Source organism: Dermacentor silvarum, chromosome 4 (genome assembly GCF_013339745.2).
Source record: "Dermacentor silvarum isolate Dsil-2018 chromosome 4, BIME_Dsil_1.4, whole genome shotgun sequence".
Lineage (NCBI taxonomy): Eukaryota > Metazoa > Arthropoda > Arachnida > Ixodida > Ixodidae > Dermacentor > Dermacentor silvarum.
Window position 1 is genome coordinate 120,818,467 of NC_051157.2, and position 24,105 is coordinate 120,842,571.

The 24,105-nt window shown below is 47.5% G+C and overlaps 2 protein-coding genes across 2 annotated transcripts in view; both read right to left on the reverse strand.

Annotated features, from left to right (window-relative positions):
- Positions 1–24,105, reverse strand: part of LOC119450598 (DNA damage-regulated autophagy modulator protein 1) — a 391,336-nt gene that overhangs the window by 299,623 nt on the left and 67,608 nt on the right. The gene's annotated exons all lie outside the window — the stretch shown is intronic.
- Positions 11,986–15,617, reverse strand: LOC119448868 (uncharacterized). The gene is made up of 3 exons (XM_037712079.1): positions 15,056–15,617; positions 13,622–14,520; positions 11,986–13,311 (listed from the first exon to the last, which is right to left on the reverse strand). Exons 1-3 carry the CDS (start codon positions 15,615–15,617, stop codon positions 11,986–11,988), a joined length of 2,787 nt encoding a protein of 928 aa, XP_037568007.1.

Below are 24,105 nucleotides of genomic sequence, written 5' to 3' on the forward strand. Positions count from 1 at the left end.
TAGAAGTCATAGTCGTGAGCATGACTCAGCAAAAATGACAGTGACTCAGCAAAAAAGTATTAGCGCTGTAAAACCACTGAAATGGGTTCGGACGTTGGTACTAAGTAAAGGAAACACTAAAGGATGGTGGTAGAAGCCATATTCATGAGCATGACACAGCAAAAATGACAATAACTCAGTAAAAAAATAATAACACTCAAAAACCACTGGAATGGGTTTGGACGTTGGCACTACGTGAAGGAAACACTAAACGATTGTGGTAGAAGACATAGTCCCGGCCTTGACAGCAAAAATGACAATGACTCAGCGAAAAAAGATTAACACTCAAAAACCACTGAAATGGGTTCTGACGTGGGCACTAAGTGACGGAAACACTAGAGGATTGTTGTACAAGTCATAGGCATGAGCATGGCACAGCAAGAATGAGAATGACTCGGCGAAAAAAAATAAACACTCAAAAACCAATGGAATGGGTTCGGATGTGGTACTGAGTAAAGGAAAAGGCTAAAGGTTGATGCTCGAAGTCATAGGCATGAGCATGATTGAGCAAAAATGAGAATGACTCAGCGAAAAGAGATCAACGCTCAAAAGCCACTCAAATGGGTTCTGACGTGGGTACTAAGTGAAGGAAACACTAAAGGCTGATGGTAGAAGTCATAGTCGTCATAGTCATAGTCAGGTAGAAGTCATAGTAGAGACCTTAAGGCTTTCGCCTTAAGTTCTCTTAGATGTAGCTAAAGGGACTCCTGAGGACTCATGGACATGAATGTCATGGCATGCGTGTCATGTAGGTCATGAAAGAGCCGCCTACGTCTTGGTGCTGTCATGGTCGTTTTGTTAACTTGGTAGGCTCCCCGCACGCTGCTTCGCATAACATCGATTCCCACAGGGCGTGGGATCTGCCGGCTTTTTTTTTTTTTGTACGGTATCTACTGGTGTGCCCCAAGATTCCTGTATTAGGTCCGCCCTTCTTCCTAATTTTCATCAACGACGTTTCCTCAGTAATCCAGAAGTCTTCATTCCTTCTTTACTCTGGCGAAATCAAAATATTTAAGGAGATACGCAGTAGTGAAGACTACCGCGCTCTCTACAGTGCAACCTATCATAATTCTCTGAATGGTGGCAGCTAAACGGGCTCACTCTAAATTCGTGAAAACCAGAATTTTCTCATATTCGCGTAAAACCCATAATCTCGTCTTCCCTTAATTATTCTGCTAATCATGCAGGGTTGACGGGGGTTCTTGAAACAAGCGACCATTAAGGTCCTCCGCCCACTCTAAGCGCGCAGAATCGCGAGGCCTGCGCGTGCTCGGTTCGATCTGCAGACTTACAGGAGGTTTCCGTACCGCACTTCTCTTCCCCGAATTGCTTACATCCATCTGTCTCGCATTCTTTCAATATCCCTCTGAGGTGCGCAATGGCACAAGCAACTCACATATCATTTTGATTGAGCGCATGGATAAAAAGTTCATAAGTATATATAAACATCCTTTTCTGACCTTTACAAGTCTGAGTAATCATCCTACTCTTCCGTCATTTAGCTCTCTTTTATACAGAATCATCATGTGATTATTACATGTTCGGATCTACTAGCTTCTGTTTCCCCGCAGGTTCCACAAAAGACTCCCAGAGAGCTCTTCCACGTTCCTTCTTCTTTCAGCGGACACTCGCCCCTTCATATAATGCAAAATCTTTTACAACTCTCATTTTCTCCATCATGATCTCCTTCAAAACGTGTTGTGTTCTTTATATTGCGAGCTTTCGCGCTTTCTCCTGTGCACCAGCGCAGGAGAAAGCGCTTTATAATAATAATAATAATAATAATAATAATAATAATAATAATAATAATAATAATAATAATAATAATAATAATAATAATAATAATAATAATAATAATAATAATAATAATAATTGTTATTATTATTATTATTATTATTATTATTATTATTATTATTATTATTATTATTATTATTATTATTATTATTATTATTATTATTTTACATTATTAATAATTATTCATTTGTTACCTCACGGTTGTTCCTGGGCACGATAAATAATCGATTGATCGATTGATTGATTAAAGCACCGTGCCCATGAACATATTAATTAATGCCTTGGTGATGCTGCAGTTCACAAAAGAAAAGTCGAAAAATAAAGAAGGTATACAGAAAGCCACGCAGATGATGATGCGATGATCATGATGATGATATGAGCATCCCTTTTGAAACACGGCATTGGCACGGGCCACCAAGCTCTCTCTTTTCAATTATTCAGGCGCATTTAAATCTTCAAATACCTTTATACTCTTTAGAAGAAGTGAAAATCAGCGCCACCTGGAGCGCAAAGTTACAGGTATACAATTGGTCTCCTGCTTTCTATTCTCCCGCCAAGATTATTTCCTCGTCTTTATTCGCAGAGTGCAGGCGACGCGATAGAGAGGGCGCCACCGATGTAGCGCAAGCTGGCCTCCTCGATTACGTCCATACAAAGTGGTCGATCCGGTAAACGACGTAAAGATTAAAAAAAAAAAAAAAAAAAAAAAAAACGGGCAAGCTTGTTTAGCGCTTTGCTTTTTCTTTGCCCCTTTTCTCCTCTCGTGCGTTCAGCGTTACTTACGAGCTGTGCTTTGAGAGCCTCCGCTGTGTACGAGGAAAGCGAAGGGAAAATTAATCTGGCAGGAAATGTTTGAGAAACGACGCCGCGTTCCCGCGGCAATCAAGGCTGGGCGTAAAAACTAGAAAGAAAACGAAAAAAAAAAAACGACACACAAAAGCATCTCAAGCGAAGTCAGAGCGCTAGGTTGCGTACGAAATGCGCTTGCAGCGCTGCTGGCAAACCGCAATGTGCACTCGAGCGCTGGCGCATGCAAAGCGCCCGCGATCTCGTGACCGGTTCACAGCGCCTTATCAGCACGTGACTATACTCTAACTCGAAGTCTTAAAAGCAGGTGCTAAAGAACATGGCGAAAATGACGTAAGATTAAAAAAAAAAGACAGAAAAATATGGCACAGGACCATACTCTAACTCGAGGTCTTAAAAGCAGGTGTTTAAGAAGATAGCGAAATTGACGTAAGATGAAAAAAGTGAAATATGACCTCCACCCTCTCTTTCTTTTTTTTTATTAATGCAGGAATGCTGCACAGATTGCCAGGCGCCCCCGCTCGCAAATTTGAACAGAAATTGTGCGATGTTTCATAATCAACTCAAGACACGAAATTGTAGGTCAAAATGTTCATTACCGTGCTATGTTGATTGCTTTAGTCATCAATGCACTAAAGTTGATTCAGTTAGGTTGAAAGTAATTTATTAGCGACAGGCAAATCTATCAGATGTTCCTAAAACTTGTTCAATATGTTGCACAAATTTATTATGAAATGTATTAAAACATTAAATTTTACCCACCGGGGTGGCTCAGTCAGCTCAGGCGTTGCGCTGCTGAGCACGAGATCGCGGGATCAAATCCCGGCCACAGCGGCCGCATTTCGACGGAAGCGAAATGCAAAAACGCCCGTGTGCTTGCGTTGTAGTGCACGTTAAAGAACCCCAGGTGGCCAAAATTAATACAGAGCCCTCCATTACGGCGTGCCTCATAATGAGAACTGGTTTTGGCACATAAAACCCCAGAAAGAGAAGAATAAAACATTAAAATTGTTTATTATGAGCATGAGAAAAATATAACCAACTGGATATTGTGTTCGAAGGATTCGTGATTTATTTGTTTATTTGTTGACGAGAGAAGTATGCTGTTCAAGTTTTCATCTTTGTCAACTTATCTTCTTTCATTAGAATTCGTGCAAAAGCCACTCGCTTTAACGAAAAATAAAACAGTTGTGGGTTCGCGAGTAACCTTGTCTATGTCACCTTGCTTCTATTCTGTTCATTGTTAAGCTATGCAGGGAGTGTGTCTAACCATGACTGAACCTCAGTGAGCGTCGTTGCTTTGCTGCTGTAGAGTAGAGCACTGCACGGGCCGATTTTTTCAGCCCGGGCCCGGCCCGGGTCCGTTTTTACGTTGGGCGGCCCGCCCTAGCCCGATCAAAACTTTTATGGCGAGACCCGGGCCCGGCCCGCCACCCATTTACCTTAGGCCCGAGCCCGGCCCGAGCCCGACTCGAAACTGGCCCGAACCCGGCCCGAGCCCGAAAAATAATGTTTTTCAGAGTGGAGACGCCCGAGAATAACTCGCGGCACGTTACATGCACACCACCAGAAAGCCCGAGCCCGGCCCGGGCCCGCATCAAAAAACCCAAACCCGGCCCGGGCCCGGGTCAAAAAGCACACGCCGTGCCCGAGCCCGGCCCGGCCCACGGGCCGGGCCGGGCCGGACTCGGGCTTTTGGGTAAGCCTGAGCTCGTGCAGGGCTCTACTGTAGAGCCGTGGTGATCGACTGGGTACTGCAGACCGAAAAGCAAACGACCATGACACATGCTTAATTTAAAATCTCGCAATTCTTATTTTGGAAACCTCGCAGTTTCAAGTCGCTCAATAGCGAGGCTTCAAAAGATCGGCGCAGAGTGTGTCGGCCTGATACGCAAGTCTAAGTGGTGGAGGAAGTGAAAACTTGTGGAGTTTGCGAACGCGTCGCGAATAGATTTGCCGTGATAGCCAGTTAGTTGGCTGCGCTACTGTGTGACGTCATAGACGTGGATAGCAAGCAGGAGGATGGATTTCTGGATTTTTTTTATATGCTAATGCAACGGCAGGGGCTATAAGAGGCTCCGTTGTGGAGGGCTCCGGATTAAGTTTAGCCCGCTGCAACCAAAGCGCGTTATAGAAGATAGCCTGGCATTGTTGCCATCCTATATACCATACTGATGTATGACTCATCTATTCACGACAATTCGCAGGAAAAGCAGTGAGTTAAGGGACCAGACGTTTCCTTGGAAGAAAGGGAAAAAAACAGACAATTAATAGGTAGCTCTTGTCTACGAGCCATTGAAAGGCCGGAAAACGATGCTTGCAAAAATGGGCCCTAACAATCACAGCAGTTCGTCTCCAATACACATCACATCGCAGCTATATGGAGTTGTGAAAGGTGCGCTAATGCAGGTGCCCAATTTTGGCATCGCTCAGCATGCGATACCGTATTATGATTTGTTATGGCGACATGCAAGTGTAAGCTATCTGTTTTCTTACACGCACTTTTCGGTATCTATCTATCTGTCTGTCTGTCTGTCTGTCTGTCTGTCTGTCTGTCTGTCTGTCTGTCTGTCTGTCTATCTATCTATCTATCTATCTATCTATCTATCTATCTATCTATCTATCTATCTATCTATCTATCTATCTATCTATCTATCTATCTATCTATCTATCTATCTAATGTCCGTCTATAACCATTTTCTCCGGCTCACGCCAACTTGGCCACCTGGGTACTCCATGGTCTAAAGGGTGGAGCATTGGGCTCCTGGGCTGTGGAAAGCGGGTTTGAAAACAACCGTCGGACCCAATTGGGTCACTTGGTAGTTGCCGCTCTCGAATGACAAAAAAAAACAAGAGATCCTTTAAAATTTATCCGGTGCTGGGTGGAATCGAACCCGCGTCATATATTCAGACAATCTTGCGTGAATGCATGTTCGCATACGCGAGTTCCCAAGCACGACTTCAAAGCGGCGCGCATAGTTGACGCAGAGTGTTCAGAAGGAAGCGGAAGATTAGACCGTGTCTCCATAAACGCCTCATACACGGCGCGTTTCGGCGGTGGAATTACGGTGGGTCGCTGCATTGTTTCGATGCTGGATGCATTACCGTCCATGTATATATCGTGAGGTGGGTCCTACAGGACTTTTTTGTTTTGCTAGCACTAATGATGATTAATGTCATTCAGAGACAGCTGAAATGTCACGATATGTGGACAAAGTGGAGATTCGGTTGATCGATGTCAGCTTTATGAAGACCGTCAAACGTAATTTATAATCAAGGTCAAGTACAGTGCAAGCTGCTGTACCATAAATAATTCGATCTTACCAGTATTATTATCCACACATGCACGAAGGGTAAATTTAGATGAACGAGATAAGCGGTCAATAAAATTCATTAGAATAACATTAAGAAGAGAAGGAAGCTTTTGATGAGTTCAGTAGCCGGCCACTTCGTGGACTGGTGCACTGGAATGCATTTGCGTTAGAGCAAGAGCACCTGACTATTATTCTCTTAATGCGATCCACATGAATTGCATCTCAAGCGTGTTGCCTCTCATCACAGCAATTTGTGGAAGCTCTCAGGTAGGATGCGACCAATAGTTAGAACGAAATAATGAGGACATAAAGGCACCAAGACGTAGGCGGCTAGATACATAGGTACTCTAAAAGTGGCAGTGCAGTCGAGGACGGCAGAAAACTATGCGGGGTGATGAAGTTAGCAAATTTCCAGGCGCAAGTTGGAATCAGCTAGCGCAAGACAGGGGTAATTGTAGATCGCAGGGAGAGGCCTCCGTCCTGCAGTGGACATAAATATAGGATGATGATGATGATGACGAGAGGCAAGGAACATGACAGGACAACACACTCAGAAGACTTCTTTAAAGAAAAAGCCAGCAGATCCAATGCCCTGTGGGAATCAAGAGAGAGAGAGAAATGTAAAGGAAAGGTAAAGGAAAGACAGGGAGGTTAACCAGAGGTTATCTCCGGTTGGCTACCCTGTACCGGGGGAGGGGTAAAGGGATGCGAAAGGATAGAGAGAGAAAAAAGAAGTAAAAATAAAGATCAAAAAAAGGAAGGAAAGAAAAGAAAATCACACACGCACACAAAACAGTATTGTTTCTGCGGGCACTGTCACGCAGTCTGCGAAGGCGTTCTCGTGTTGCATAGTGCGAACGCTCCATCCTACGTAACACAGTGCAGAGTCACAATTTGTCACTGAGTCCGGTGTCTTTCAAGTAACGCATAAGGCATAATGTACTCTTTAAGGTAGATCTCTTTAAAGCAAGTGCAAGCTCGGCTTTACAGCTTAGCATATAAAGCTGGGTGGAATCGAACCCGCGTCCATATATTCAGACAATCTTGCGTGAATGCATGTTCGCATACGCGCCAAGCACGACTTCAAAGCGGCGCGCATAGTTGACGCAGAGTGTTCAGAAGGAAGCGGAAGATTAGACCGTGTCTCCATAAACGCCTCATACACGGCGCGTTTCGGCGGTGGAATTACGGTGGGTCGCTGCATTGTTTCGATGCTGGATGCATTACCTTCCATGTATATATCGTGAGGTGGGTCCTACAGGACGTTTTTGTTTTGCTAGCACTAATGATGATTAGTGTCATTCAGAGACAGCTGAAATGTCACGATATGTGGACAAGGTGGAGATTCGGTTGATCGATGTCAGCTTTATGAAGACCGTCAAACGTAATTTATAATCAAGGTCAAGTACAGTGCAAGCTGCTGTACCATAAATAATTCGATCTTACCAGTATTATTATCCACACATGCACGAAGGGTAAATTTAGATGAACGAGATAAGCGGTCAATAAAATTCATTAGAATAACATTAAGAAGAGAAGGAAGCTTTTGATGAGTTCAGTAGCCGGCCACTTCGTGGACTGGTGCACTGGAATGCATTTGCGTTAGAGCAAGAGCACCTGACTATTATTCTCTTAATGCGATCCACATGAATTGCATCTCAAGCGTGTTGCCTCTCATCACAGCAATTTGTGGAAGCTCTCAGGTAGGATGCGACCAATATTTAGAACGAAATAATGAGGACATAAAGGCACCAAGACGTAGGCGGCTAGATACATAGGTACTCTCAAAGTGGCAATGCAGTCGAGGACGGCAGAAAACTATGCGGGGTGATGAAGTTAGCAAATTTCCAGGCGCAAGTTGGAATCAGCTAGCGCAAGACAGGGGTAATTGTAGATCGCAGGGAGAGGCCTTCGTCTTGCAGTGGACATAAATATAGGATGATGATGATGATGACGAGAGGCAAGGAACATGACAGGACAACACACTCAGAAGACTTCTTTAAAGAAAAAGCCAGCAGATCCAATGCCCTGTGGGAATCAAGAGAGAGAGAGAGAAATGTAAAGGAAAGGTAAAGGAAAGACAGGGAGGTTAACCAGAGGTTATCTCCGGTTGGCTACCCTGTACCGGGGGAGGGGTAAAGGGATGCGAAAGGATAGAGAGAGAAAAAAGAAGTAAAAATAAAGATCAAAAAAAGGAAGGAAAGAAAAGAAAATCACACAAGAACACAAAACAGTACTGTTTCTGCGGGCACTGTCACGCAGTCTGCGAAGGCGTTCTCGTGTTGCATAGTGTGAACGTTCCATCCTACGTAACACAGTGCAGAGTCACAATTTGTCACTGAGTCCGGTGTCTTTCAAGTAACGCAGCAGTGCCTTCAGGGCGGCTCGCGCCGTTGTTTGTGTAGGCCAGTTTCCAAGGATGTTCTTTTCTGTTATTGGGCGTTTGTCCAGTTGATCTATCGTCGCTGAGAGAACTGCTCCCTGCAGGTTGAAATGAGGGCACTCACAAAGAAGGTGCGCGATTGTTTCATTACACCCGCAGAATTCACAAAGTGGGCTATTGGCATTTCTGATAAGAAAGGAGTATGCATTTGAAAATGCTACTCCAAGCCATAGACGGACTAGAAGTGTGCAGTCCCGTCGTGGAAGGTTGAACGGAATACGGAGCTGTAAATTAGGGTCCAGGGCATGAAAGCGTGTACTTGTGAAATCGGATGAATTCCATTGCATCATTGTTAGCTCACGCGCAAGCGCGGAAAGTTTTTTCGCTGCGTCGGCTCGCGAAAGAGGAATGGCAACGCAGTTGACACCGTCAATGGCAGATCGGGCCGCTGCGTCCGCTCGATCATTGCCATGTATGCCACAGTGACTATGCAACCACTGATATATTATATCGTGCCCTTCATCAACTATGCGATGTTGTACTTGTCAATGTCTTATCTCTGTGACCATGCTATGCGAAGCAGGATGCGGGGAGCCTACCAAGTTAACGAAACGACAATGAGAGCACAAAGACAAAGGCAGCTGTTTCAAGACATACATGGAACGCATTTCTTGACATTCATGTCATGACCTAACATTTATGTTCGTCATACACTCTTGTCATACCATGCCAATTTTGGTACATACCAAGTTAACAAAACGACAATGAGAGCACCAAGACGTAGGCGGCTGTTTCATGACCTACATGACATGCATGTCATGACATTCATGTCATGACCTATCATTTATATTCGTCATACCCTCTTGTCATACTAGGCCAATTTTGGAACATACCAAGGAAACGAAACGACCATGAGAGCACCAAGACATAGGCGGCTATATAGATAGATACTCTCAAAGTGGCAAATGTTCGCCAAGAAATGCGTCGCATTTAAAAATAACTGCAGTGAAATCATAGCGTACAAGAGTTACAAGGGGTGTTACCAATTCGTTAGGGCTTGCCACGTTATAGCATGTTGAATGGAGTCTCTTAAGCAGCAACAAGTGCACAGGAGCGAGCTGGTTCGCATGTGGATCAAACTTACCACCTTGTGGAAGCAGATAATAACGAAGCGATGGAGCGCGCACGTGTATCGCTTTAAGGAGGAGGTGAATTACAAGTATCATGGGTCTCGCAACTAGCAGCAATAGCCAACTTCGGATGTCAACAAGCAAAGGGGTAACACCAAGTTGCAGGCGTATACGCACCGACGCTTGCTCAGTTTGACATAGTGATGAGACACTCGCTAGAGAAAAGAACGTCGGGGAAATAAACGAAAATGTGTTTGATATAAAAACGCAAGGGACCATTTTCACAAAAACGCTCTTACGCTATAGAATGGACACTTTGCAAAAATGTTACTGCGAATGCGCGAGCGAGTATATTTTCCAATCAGATAAGGTCGACCGCAGGCTAGCAGAATGAACTAATCTTTCCATTCAACACTCCTACCTGTCTTTGCTTTATTAAGGCGACAACTTCATATGTCTCGTTTTGAGGTGACCTTGAAAAAGTGGAGCCAAAGTCCTGACAATAAATTGGTAAAAAATTGTGCAAAAATTGATAAGATTATTACAAACCGCGTAACATTATATATCAATCGAATGGTAATTACATGAGAAATATTAATATCGATAAATGATCATGTTAGTCGTTAAATAAATTATGATAATTAACATGACAAAGCGGAAAGATGGGTCGAAAAACTCGAAAAGTGGCCAAGAACCGAGAATTAATGATAGTAATGGGTAATGATGGTAATCATAATGATAAAAAATGCTTATACAGAGAGGTGAATGAGGTGAATTAAGAGTGAATTGATGGGGAATTAAAGGGGTTTAGTCGGATGATAGTAGTCAAACGAAAGGTAATGATGGGATAGAATGAGTTAAGACAATGAAGAGTAAATGAGAGTGAATTAATAGAGAATGAAGCAGAATCAAGGGGTGATAGGGTGAATCAAGAGTGATTAAAATTTGAATACTCGAGTAATAGAGCTAACCAAATGTGATGGAAGTAAAACCTAGATGGATGGAGTGAATGAATGTGAACCAAGCAGTAATAGGGTGAATCAAGAGTGAATCAAGTGTGAATTAAGAGTGAATCAAGGGGTTATGGAATGGCCGAGTGCCTTTCAAAAATATATGTGAGATTTGAGGGTCCAAGTGATAGTGGCTCAGCAAGAAAAGTGCTGAGTCACGGTTCGAGTTTGGTGAATCATAGGAAATGTGACTTGGAAAAAAAACATGTGTTAAATACGCTTTTCGGAGATAGAGGGAAACTGGAACAGCGGTTACTTTAACGAAAACAACATTTATTTAGGTAAAAGTAAGACGGGGAGACTGGAATGCGGCGTCTCGCTCGGTGCGTAGCCGTCCCTCTTCTGCCCTTCTTTCCCGCGCACACCCACGCGCACGGGAGGGGGTTCACTCCGGACACTCCGGGTTCAAGTTACACTGGCGCCGAAACCGCCGGCCGGCCCCACTCGCACAGAACTGGCGCCATCTATGAGCGCCTCGCACACCAGGAGCGCACACACTCAGCCGTCCTGCAACTACCGACCGTCCCGGTCGGAATCACTGTCGGAACCTTCGGAGTCGATCTCGTCCTGGCCCCAACGCTTTAGCTTGTCCACTGGTGCGATGCTGCTGTATGCTTTCCTCCCGCGCCGTGCATTGGGCCGCGTTCCGATGCGATATCGGTCGTTTGGAAGTTTTTCCGTAATGATGTACGGCCCTTTGTATTTTTCCTTGAGTTTTCTTGACTCGCCACACGCTGTCGGCTCTCGCTCGACCAAAACTACATCTCCCAGCTCGTAAGTCGGCGCTCCCGAACGCTTCTTGTTATACCTTGCCTGCTGTTTCTGTTGATCTTCGCGAATTCTCTCTGCCGCACATGTACGCTTGGCCTCTATTTCGCGGTCAAATTCCTCGGCAAGAGCGTCATCCACGCAGTCGTCGCTGATGTTTCTTGGCTTAAAGTTTAACAGCAGCCCAAACGGTGTGGTCTTCGTAGCTTGGTGAAGCGTATTGTTGATTCCCCACTGCACCTGAGGTAAAGTCATGTCCCAGTCTTTCCCGTCCGTGTTCTTCGTCAAGCATGCGACCGCTGGGGTAATCATGCGATTGTATCGCTCGGCTTGACCATTAGCTCGTGGTGTCGCAGTGGCGTTTTTCACGTGCTTGATGCTGAAGGTTTCACAGGTTGCCTTGAATTTGGCGCTCGTGAAGGCAGTCCCGCGATCGGTGATCACCATGGTTGGTGGCCCAAAAATGCTAGCCACATCGCGAAGAAACTGGGCGGCCGGTCCTGCTGATGTGTTCCGGACTGCTCGTAGTAGCACAAACTTCGTGAAGCCGTCAACGGCCACCAGTATGTAGGCGTTGCCGGACTTGCTTCTCACGAACGGACCGAGGTGATCGATGTGGATCGTGTGAAAGGGCTTGCCGCCTTTGTCAATACTGTGCAGCTTGCCCGGTCTCTTTCCAGCGGGAATCTTGTGAAAGAGACATTCGATGCACGCGGCGATATATCGTCTGACATGGCGCTTCATGCCTGCAAACCAGTATACGTTTCCTTTAATTTCGACATTGTTTTGTCCACAGCAAAGTGTCCGATGTCGTCATGGCAAGCTTTCACCACGCGCCAGCGCGCGTGCCTTGGCACCACCCAAACAAGTCGTGGCGCCGAATCGCCCTCATTCACCTTTCTGAACACCTTGCCGTTGTTGAGATGGTATTCGCTTTGAACGCGCCGGTCTTCGTTGGACAGGTGCTGCTTTCTGCTCAGTCGCTCCTTTAGTAGTTGAATGTCGGTATCGTTCTGTTGAGCAATCGCGAGGCAGTCGTCGATCTCAATGCATGTTGCGAGGACGTGAAGGCCACCGACAACCTCTGTTTCCTCGGGAGGGTCGTATGGTGAGCGACTCAGCGCGTCAACGTGCGCCATCGTTGTTCCCTTCCGATACTCGATATCGAAGGCGAACTCTTGAAGACGGAGCCACCATCTGCCGATTCGTGGCAGGAGATCCCTCTTGCTCAACGTTGCTCGCACGGCATTACAATCTGTGACCACCGTGAATTTCAGACCGATCAAATACGTCCGAAACTTTTCCAGGGCCCACACAACTGCTAGCGTTTCTAGCTCGTAGGAGTGGTACCTTTCTTCGCATTCTGTCGTTCGTCGGCTAGCGTAAACAACAGGATCAAACTCTCCGCTCGCTTGTTCTTGCAGCAGTATTGCTCCGAGCCCATCCTTACTGGCATCCGTATGGACTTCAGTTTTCGCTTCGAACGAAAAATGTGCCAAGACAGGCTTCTGAACCAACCGTTTCTTGAGCTCGACGAATGCGGCGTCGTGCTGCGTGGTCCATATCCAGGGCTCATCCTTGGCCGTCAACCTCGTCAGAGGTTTTGCAATACTAGCGTAAGCCTGAACAAACTTTCTGAAGTAGCTAGTGAGACCCAAAAATTGACGTAGTTGATGTACGTCAGCGGGCTTTGGAAAATCGGCGACGCATTGGATTTTCATACTTCCTGGTCTCACGCCTTCCGCAGAAATGTCGTATCCAAGGTAATCCACTCGGTCATAGAAGAAGTAGCACTTGCTCAATCGCAAGGTCAGTCCCGCTCCACGGAGAACATCCAAGATCATTCGCAGTGCCTGGAGCCCTTCTTCCACAGTTATCGTCGGTAGCAAGATGTCATCCATGTATGCAAGTGCCACTGTGTATCGCAGTGGACCAAGAACGGCGTTGATCATTCTCTGAAATACTGCCGGGCCGTTGGCCAAACCAAATGGCATACGGGTGAATTCGTAATGTCCGTCGGGTGTGATGAACGCAGTCTTGTGTCGGGACTCCTTTGCAATAGGAATCTGATAATAGCCCGATGCGAGGTCGAGACTCGTGAAAAGACATTTTCCTCGCAGACGGTCGAGCTGATCATCAATTAACGGCAGTGGGTATCGGTCCTTTTTCGTCACTCGGTTGAGCGCACGGTAGTCCACGCAAAGTCGTCGCTCTCCTGTCTTTTTCCGCACCAGGAGGATAGGACTCGCATAGTCTGAATTTGAGTCAACGACGATGCCCGCTTGCTTTAGCTCTTCGATGACCACCTTCGTGTGCTCTCTATCCGCAAAGGAAAGCCGATACGGGCGAAACCTTACAGGTTCATCAGTCGCTTACCTCAATCTTCATTTCCGCTACATTCGTGTGGCCAATCTCTGAAACGCTGTCGGCAAAACAGTCGCGATACTCGTCGATGAGTTGACCGAGTTTCTGACGGTGCTCCGGGGTGACGCTTGAGCCCGTTTTGAAGTTAACGTTCGCCACTGGACGTGGTTGAGTGGCACTGCAGCTTGGCCCCTCGTCCCGCATTGGCTCTTCGTCGAGGTAGCAGATTTCCGCTCGCGCTACCCGCTCGTGTGCTTTGATGCTGAGTTCGTGATGTGATACGTTCATGACGGGAATGCATGTTTCGTTCGCCTCATCGACGTTGACGACGCAACGCGGAATACAATGTTCGCGCCCCTCTTGGCACCTCAGTTGGGCGTCCACGAATACATCCGCGTTGGGCTCGCCGCCTGTAACGTAGAGCTTAACAAATCCAACGTAGTTTGGTGGAACCACTGTGGATTCCCTGGCCCAAAGGCACACTGGGCGTTTCGGAAGATCTGGAATTTCAATGGACTGCAGTGTGTCGTCACTTTCGTCCACGTTCTTCTGTTCCTCAAAGATCCTCAAAGTGTTCCCTCGCCGTACAATTGTAACGTGAGGTTGCTCGGTGAAGGGCTGTCCCACGATGAGAGGTATTGCTTGTGACTCGTTCGGCACGATCAGCACGGGAACGTCAGCTGTTGCTTGATCGACTGTGAGGTTAACGTTTGCCTCCCCGCACGGCGTCACACGCCCTGATCCGTAGCCTCCGATGGTGAGCGGCTTGTCTACCGCAGTGCATTTGACTCCGATTCGGTCTGCATCCTCTCGCCGAATAGTAACGCACTGGCTGCCGAGGTCAACATATGCTCTCACGTCGTGACTGTTAGCTTTAGCAAGCATGAAATATTTTTCGTTGGCCGCGTCCGCTGCACGGATGTCAAGATTTACGACGCTCTGAAAGAGGCACGGCCCGCTCTCCTTTTCTTTGCAGTTTCGAGCTTCGTGTCCAATTCGGTTGCAAACGCCGCACCTCGCCCTCCGCTGCGGACTCGGGCAGTTGAGAGAGAGATGGCCGTACTTGTTGCAGTTGAAACACCGTAGGCCTCCTTTTTCGTTGGAGAGGGTTTTCCTCCTCGGTTCGGTACGGAGAGTTCTGTCGGCTCTCGTTCAAGGTCGTTTCCGGCGCTCGGTTTCCCCTGTTGCCATGACCTGCAAGATTTTGAATTCCGATCGCCTTCGAATGGTTTGAATCCCGGGAGCTAACGGTTCCGAAGCGCTCTTCGAGACGCTTCAGCCATCGGAAAAGCTCCTCCGGCGAATCGTACGTGCGAGTACTGATGGCTCTGATGGAGTCCTGATCATTGAGGCCGGTTATAAGATACTCAATGCAAGTTTCTTCGCTGAGGTTACAACGGCGTGCTTTGGCCAACTTGTCATAGTAGTATGATTCGATGGGCTCACCTCGCCTGTAAATACGGTCCTCCATGTCTCGGTGAAGTCGCTGCATTCCCGATGTCGTGGGGAAAGCGCGCTTGAGCTCCACCTTCCACTCAGGCCAGGTTTTGTTGACAGACTGGAGGGAATCGTACCACATCTTCGCCGGTCCATCCAACCTTGCGAGCGCGTTACAAGATGTTAGTCTGTCCGACCAACAGTAGACTTCCGCTAGGTCGTCCACCCGTCGAATCCACGCGTCGACTGTTGGCGAGTCCGACGAAGTAGGGTCAAACAAAGGGACCAGGCGCGACGTCTCTCCCGCGCCGATTACAGGCATGGCCGCTGCCTGTTGCGACTGGAGGTGCACGATCCCGTTGATTGCTTCCCTCACTGCTGCTTGCACGGTGGCTTGAAGGATTGCCGACATGTCAAACATTGGTCCGGGTGTCGAAGTGGTGCCGCTGGTCGATGCGCTGTCGGGCACGCCTCGGCTTGTGCTGCCTTCCCCGCCATCGGTGCTCCGCCGTTCGCCATCTTCTTCGCTTGTCGGAGCCGTCGAAGATATTCCGTTGCGAGTGACAGGCATGGTAGGGCTCGATGGTTGACTTCTTACGTTCTGGACGTACGCTATCCCACTTCTGAAGTGTTAAATACGCTTTTCGGAGATAGAGGGAAACTGGAACAGCGGTTACTTTAACGAAAACAACATTTATTTAGGTAAAAGTAAGACGGGGAGACTGGAATGCGGCGTTTCGCTCGGTGCGTAGCCGTCCCTCTTCTGCCCTTCTTTCCCGCGCACACCCACGCGCACGGGAGGGGGTTCACTCCGGACACTCCGGGTTCAAGTTACACTGGCCCCGAAACCGCCGGCCGGCCCCACTCGCACAGAACTGGCGCCATCTATGAGCGTCTCGCACACCAGGAGCGCACACACATGATGACTTGCAATATAACAACTGTAAATTGTGGTTTCAGAGAAATGATGACTCAGCAAAAATGTGCTGAGTCACGGTCCGAGTTTGGTGAAACAAGGATCACAAGCTTGCAGAATTGACTTCGCAAAATATGGGTTCAGAGGGAAGATGTCTCAGAAATAATGTCGCAGTTTCACCCGAAAGGCGATGCATAAATTGCGATAGCAACTTAGTAGAGAGCTATACGGAGTAAGGATAGTAGTCTTATCAGCTGTATAAACTTGGACATGCAGCAGCACCAGCAACGCGCAGAACTGTTGTCGACGCTGTCGCCGTTTTGCCCGCGCTCGCACCGAACGTGCGCGGCGTTGGTGACTGTTGCCAGGGCCTCTGGAGGTGGCTCGCAGGTTTTCGACGAGATCGGAACGGGAAACTCGTCCAGAAGGGTCCGAAGTCTTTACCACCTTCTCGCCTCGCAACGTTTTTATATAAATACGCATTTGGTGCCGCAGCTAAACGTCGCCTCTCCTCCACTCCCTCCCTCCCGTCCCCCCATGGCCTTTCGCGCGACGGAAGAAGTCGCATTTGCTCTCTCTCTCTCTCTCTCTCTCTATATATATATATATATATATATATATATATATATATATATATATATATATATATATATATGGTGATTGTAAAGGAGGAAAGAGACGCTTAATTCTGCAGCCCGTCAGGGAGCACGGCGCAGAACGCGCGTTTGTTCTCCGCCGTGCGTTCGCTCCCCGTGAAAGCGCGCGTCCGTCCCGCCTTTTCACTCGCACATACAGCGTCTGGTCATAGCCTCATAAAAAATATAGGAGGCTATGGTCTGGTGCGCGGCAACGATTTCATCGCCGTTGACGTCATATGGCATCTCACGGCGACGGCGACGCCGACAGCAGAAATCCGCTTTGAGTGTCCATATAATTGCTATCGCAATAAAAAGTGGTCGTCGTGTCATTGAGTTAGCGGTTGGCGCTGAGCCGTGCTCCCTCAAGGGCTGCAGAAGATAGCTCCAACCTTTCCCTTTCCCTCAAGAACCACTTATCATCATCATCATCATTGAGTTAGCGGCGTTCTGGCTTACGCCCAAGTCGTCTTTGTTGTAGCATAAGGGACGCCTAGTAATTTTTACAGAGAAGCTGTTATAGGCTACGTTTCAGGAGATCGCTTCCGGCAACAGAAGTAGATAGATAGACCGGAAGTAGGTGAACAAATTCAGAGGCGTCGCGCCACCTTGTGGCGTGACACGTCTCTATCTTGCACGGTGAGTGCAAGATAGAGAGGCGCCTTTTTAATTAATGAACCCCGGAGATGCTTGCCTGGTGGTATGCCTAGCATGCTACTCGAGATGGTTATAGAGGATGGATAATAAAATCATATGTGCCCAGTTCAGCACAAGGATACACAGCGTACACAAAACACACTACTCATCCCTTGACTAAAGTGTCTAATTGAGACCAGTGTCTCTAAGGAAACTCTAACGTACCTGCGCTGTGCGACTTGCACATATAGTGCTATTTTATTGGCTAAGGGCGTGTGTTAGCTAAAGGGATGGCAACTGGTTAATGTGGAGTGCGGATATCAAGGCCGTTCCTTGTAGTGTCGTGTGTGGCGCAGCGCATGCAGGACGTGCTGTCTGGACCGATTCTTAAAAGCAGTACGGACCTATTCTCACCTACGGTCCTATGTGCGAATTTTGCATGTCATGTGGTCTTACTACTAGCAGCGATAGAGCATGTATACACCGATATTATCTAAGAGGGACAAACACAACGCATCTTTTATTAAAAATCAAACTGATAAGGTCACCACTGCATGCAAAGTGCGGGAAAGCATCGCCCACCTAATCTACGCTTGCAGACTATATTCATCGTACAAGCGATCGCCCAAAATATGGCGCAGAAATGAGTGCCCAAATTGGCGTAAAGCTTCTACAAAATTCATGCATTCAGTGGCAGCGACCATAGATCTCACGTGCTGATAAATATGCGAGCGGCCATCGCCGAGCAGTTTAATTGTCTGCGGAAAGGATAAGGTCTGGAATTGTACCGCTCAATTGCATGGCAGGCTTAGCGTCAAGGACATCGCCTCCAACGCAGGCGAGAAATACCAGAAATCTTGATTAAAGTGAGTAAACTGGCTCAAACATGGTTAAGATAACAAATTCTAAGTATATTCGCAGCGCATTTTGCACGACTAAGGAAATAAATCTGAAGTGCCACATTACTGCTGCAGTTTTCTATCCCAGTAACTCAGAAACGTATTGGTGGAATGAGAAACCTAAAAGTAAATATTGTATTTTCTGCTGGTATATCCCCGGAATTCCACAAGTTATACGCACAGTGGCCGTATCAGTCACGCAAGAAAGAATTGGTGGTTACTGAACTGCTAATATCACCTTATTGCCTGTGTTATCGAAAGAGACAATTTACGTAAGTAGTCACAGCTCCAAGATATGATAGTGTACTACACTCATCGTTACCTTCTAATACTCACAGCAAGCAAACTGCTGTTCTCTTTTCCTTCACTCACTGCCTGTACAACATAAGCGAATAGCCGCGAGTACTCAGGCCAACCACTCGCACGAGAAGGAATTGCGAAGTAATCCTTTGACCACAACGTGCAGTGAAACATGCAGACAGCGCAAAACTACCGTAAGAGGACGCTGTGATACAGATGGCATCAAGCATGACAGTACGGCTGAAGCGACAAAGACAATTCTGAGCAGAAGAGAAGAGAGAGGGGGGGGGGGGGGCTGGAAGGGAGTAGTCTCGTATTTAGGCAGAGCTAAGGCCGCAGGGCCCGCGAAGTGAGTAGCGTCCTTGAAAACGTCTAGCCGTTATTGAAAGTGCTCCCATTCGACTTGCCTCTTCTGTCCAACCAGAGCGAGTCGGTGGAGGAAAACAAACAAATGGGGGAGGGTAGAGCGGTGCCTTCAAGCGCGACGCCACGAGTGAACGACACAGCAGTCCGTATCGTTTTGATTGACGCGCGAGCTCTCGCCACGGATATATATATATATATATATATATATATATATATATATATATATATATATGTGTGTGTGTGTGTGTGTGTGTGTGTGTGTGTGTGTGTGTGTGTGTGTGTGTATACTGGCGTCGTGTGGGTCACCCGACGGGAGTTTCCACGCTCGCATCCACACGGGTATATAAAGGGCGTTCCAGGGGTGGTGACCGATGCGCACGAGTTGCTTCCAACAATGGTGACGCTTTGGGATCGCCAGAACTGTTGGCTGGTCGCAATCGCTGGCTGGGTGCACCGCGGAGGCAGTTGTAGGTTCCCTAATATTTAAGTGAGCACAATGCTGCCTGGTGACCCTCCTTTAATGAATTATCTGCATGTTGCAAAAGCCTTCGAGATGGGTGCCGCTTCGCAGTATCACTTACGCATACATTGAACGTTGTACATCTGCCGAGCAACTTCAAGTGACGAAGTGTAATAATAACTGAATCGTGCAAACACTGGTTCTGCAAAATCATGACTTTGTGAGGAGGCGCAGCTTCTGCCATATGCACTACCGATGTGGTTAACTGCAGTGCATGGCCGGTCTTGACATCCTACACTTAATACGCAGTGCACGGGACTAATCACCTCTTGGCCGGAAAGATAACTCCTACATGCGTTCTATGAAACATGGTTACAGCGCTAAGGAAGACGAAATAGAAATAGGAAATGCGCGTGGTGGGCGCTGGTGCAGCGCATGCCATGCGCACCGAGTGTTTCCGTTTGTTCCATATCGCTGAAGCCTCGTCACACACAATAAGTAACCAACTCGCCCTTGTTAGGACGCTGGATACTCGTGCCTTATAGTTTGCCGTCCGGCGTTACTAAATGGTAGGTGTCCGAGTTAGACGTGCCATGGGCATCAGGAGACCATGGGACCGGGTAGAACCGATGACCATGCGTTGTACCATATTGGGAAAAAATTAAGAATGAAGGGTTGAGATGAGAAGCCGGAGAAAATACTTGGCGAGGCTGTTCAAATTGTCCCGGTCTAACAATAGAAGCAGTACTCGAACCTTGGGCGGGTGACGGTTTTGAGCAAAGATGCGCTGCCTTTTTTTTGAATGGTCACCGAGGCGACACGCAACAAGACTTCTTTTTTTTCCCGCGAGGAAGTGACAAGGCTCTTTTTTTTTCCAGCGAAGAGGTTATTCGCTTGCCCTAGGTGAGCACGGCGTTGTTCAGCATAGCACTTCTCTTCTCCGCAGCGCTAACGTCGTCCGGACAGGCGGAAATGCTTTCATGGTTCCGATGAACAGCGATTGATGTGACCAGCGTTCTAACTGGCCGCTGCACTCCCATGTACTTGAAGGAGGGGCGCATTCTTCCGCCTTTCACAGAGCTCAAACTCTTGTGCATTCTTTGTTGGCCAAAAGGGACGTTCTCCGTTGCCGTCCAGTGATGGTCACCCCGAAAAATAACCTTGTCGTCAGGAAGTCCTTTCTTTCCGGTGACGCGGCACTCAATAAGAGATGTTTCGCACCAGGGTCCAACAACGCACTCCGCTACACAAAACACAATGGAAACACATCTTGTAGAAATCCATATCGCAGTTGGAGCTGGCAGGTCAGCGCCAGGTTAATCCCAGATATGCAAGGCATGAATCACGCACCACAGTTTATCGGCGTTTGCAGAATGGCGAGTCGTAGCGCTATGCTTTCAGCAATCTATTAACTACGTTCGCTCAGAGATACAATTTCGGCTGGGCAGAAACAATAATCATTTATTCATGTTACTGGTCCCTCATAATCCCACTGAACAGGTGCACCAATCACTCTCATCGCATTTGCACACAGATTGACGCTCGGCCAAAGCCTTGTGCGGTGGCCGGCTGCGCATCGGGTTCGGCGGGGCGTGAATTATGTTAAACTACGAAAAAAGTCAACTAGATCGTTTTAGAGCCCATGAGACGAGTCCAAATATTACATAAGCTATCTTAACTTGAACACTGTGAACACACAACAAATAAACAAGCGAACAATCAAACTAACTAACAAACAACATAGCATCTCGCTTCAGAGAGGTGACCACTTCCAGCGTTTTTAGAGCGAAGCTTTCTTTTCGTACCATTCGAACTTTGGCTCACCGTGGGGGCAGTCAAGTTACTTGCAGGATCAGTTGGTTCTTAAAGGGGCGCTGGAGCACTTTCTAACTAAACACAGAATGAGCTCACTATTAAAGGATGCCGTCTCACGAATGTCACGCCGCAAACATTTTTCGACTCCTTCAGGTATAACTGGAGTTATCGCACCGATACCCCGCTTTGTGTCCCTTTTCGTCTCCGCTATAGCGTGCTAGAAGCTACATACCGGAGCTACATGACTTACCAGGACGAGAGGTAACTCTCATTTGTCGCCTATAGCTTGGAGTAGCTTTTACCAATGCGTACTCCTACCTTACCAGAATGGCCACAAGTCCGGATTGTGATGTTTACGGGTGCAAAGGGATGACAGCGTGCCTTCTGTGCAGTTTTTGTCGTTTTAGGGCACAAAGAAAAGTCCTCAGCACCACGCTCGACAAGATTGACAGCTGTCCCCTTACGGAAATCAGAATTATTGGACCCTGGTCCCAACCGACGTCAGCACGAACTGCTTTAAGAGCACTAGGGTGCTTTTTTAAAAGAAAGAGGACCCATTGAAAAAGTATAGGATGTGCGAACTGGTGCGTTCCTTTTTTTAAATCTTGCTTTCTAATCTTTTCTGCGCTTACCACATCCCCCTGTGCAGAGTAGCCAACCGGACACATGATCTGGTTAACCTCTCCGCCTTTCACGTCTTTTTTTTTCTCCTCCTCCTCCTACACAGCGTAGAAGTCAAGACGGCAAAGCCCCGGCCAAAAATTGAGTACCGCAGCCGCGAAAGGGCTACTAGCTGCACCCCGTGACGACCGCGGCAGATATCACTACGCAGCACGCCGCATACAACATCAGTTCACTACAGTCGGCGCGTATCATTACCAGAAAATCAGGCCAAATCTTTCACAGCAGAACACTTCCGTGTACATTACAAGGCGCGCCGTCGAACGCCTATCCACAATTACGCGGCGACGGTGCTGCCACCTGTAGTTCGGTCTCAGGGCGAATATACCTTAGGACTGAATAAATTGATTTTATTGCGATAGCAATTATAGGACTCTCCAGGCGCATTTGTGCTGTCGGCGTCGCTGTCGCCGTGAGGTTCCGTATAAAGTCCAAGGGCGATACAAGCGTCGCCGCGCGCCGTATGCTCCACGTGAAAGCGAAAGCGTTTGAGGGTGAGCCGGCGATCGCGGCTCAATCTCACACACGCATGGGAGAGAAGCAGGAATGAAGCGCGCCGTCTTCCGTAGCGCGCAACGCTCCAGGGGGAGGGTAGGGAGGGGTGGGGGGCGTTCTACTTCAGGCCGCGCGAACTTTGTGCTCGGCAGCAGTCCTTCATCGCCACGAAGCCACTGAACCACATCGATGGGCACAAGAACTCCTGCGATTTCTCGTGCGACTTAGCAAACGTACATCAGAGTTCATGAAATTTAGCGTAGTGACGAGAAAAAAAATCGGGAAGGTCACTGATTCTCTCATAGATCATGGTGTGAAATGCTGACGCCAGCGGAAGCTGTCTTCCTGCGCTGCCAGATAGCTTCCGGCCTCACGTATCTCCGCAGTTGTTGTGTTTGCCAAAAGCTAAGTCATCAATTAAAGCGAAGATTTCTTTATCTAGCCCACCGGAGTTGTGTGTGGCCGGCTGGTTCTTTCGCCGCCTTTCCGGTGAAACTGCGACTTTTTCAAGCCAAGCTTGTATTGCCTCACATAAGTCGCTGCCGTCAGCCGTTGTAGGTGTGACCGCAAAAAAAACGAAAATATTGATTTCAAGGCGAAGTTTTCTTTGCGAACCCTCCAAGACTTTCCTGACCGTGGCTACTGGCTGGGCGTTGCTGCTGTCTTAAAAAGAAAAGTCATAACTTTTCCCGGAAGCCGAAGCATCGATTGCGATAGCAAATTAGTGGACAGCTATACGAAGTAAATACAGTAGCGTTATCGGCCGTATAAACTTGTAAACATAGGCATACTAACTAAATTAACAAGCATGGTATCACGCGCGCACAGGCAAACATGAACGCATCTCACTCGATGACCACGGGGACTCGCTGTCAAAACGCTGGAGTGAGTAAGCGCGTCAGCAGCAGCGAGCGAATTGACCTTCGTACTGTCACTCGCATCATGATGAACTAATCCGCGGAAATACAGCGCATGGCGGTCTCTGTCCCCGCCGCAGATAGCTTTCAAGATACAGCGGCCCAGGCGGGGGAGCTCTGGTGCGGCGTTTCCGGTTAACATTCTTGCCTTCTCTCTTTCTTTTCACTTTATCTCTCTTTAAATGCTATTTGAGATTGCACCGCCTTAAATATCGGCCATATTTACCCTGTGCACCACCTTCAGAATCGGCCCACGTCCGTGGCAGAAAGGACGCGCCTGGCGTTTTGCCCTTTGTAACACTACCACACACGTCAAAAAGAAAGACACACGTCAAGCGCGATGCAAACGTTTGCGACGAAAGTTCACGCCCGGCCACACGTTTCGCTGTCACGGCTGCACTTGATTTTGAAGTATGACAGATCATGAATTCAAATTCACAAATCGTAGCATGTCAGAAAAAGCGAATAATTAAATGGTGATGTTCATAATTTTTCTTGATTAACCTATTATGCACAAAGATTTCTCGTGAGAGAAATGTACGGCTCTTCAAGCAACCCAGCTCATGTAATAGAATTTCGCTATCTGCCACGGACGCTTATAAAAAAAATGTGGTTGATCCCTCTTATATAGGAATCGGTATAGAACACGAAAGTGAAACGTGTCTTCACAGAAGTAGTGTAATGTTTATTGCACATTGATATATAATGTCTATTGGTGTTTTGTGGCTAAAGCGCCCTTAGGCGTTGATGCACCCACGCTGACGCCTGGTGGCACGTCTCCTCCATCACGACTACCAACGTCGATGACCATGAGCAACCGTCGTGCATATGGAAGCTGCACTACGCTGCACACGCTAGCACAACGCGAAAGACGAAGCACGTAACTGACACACTAATACAACGCGCAAGACAAAGCACGTAACTGAATCGTCACCGAGT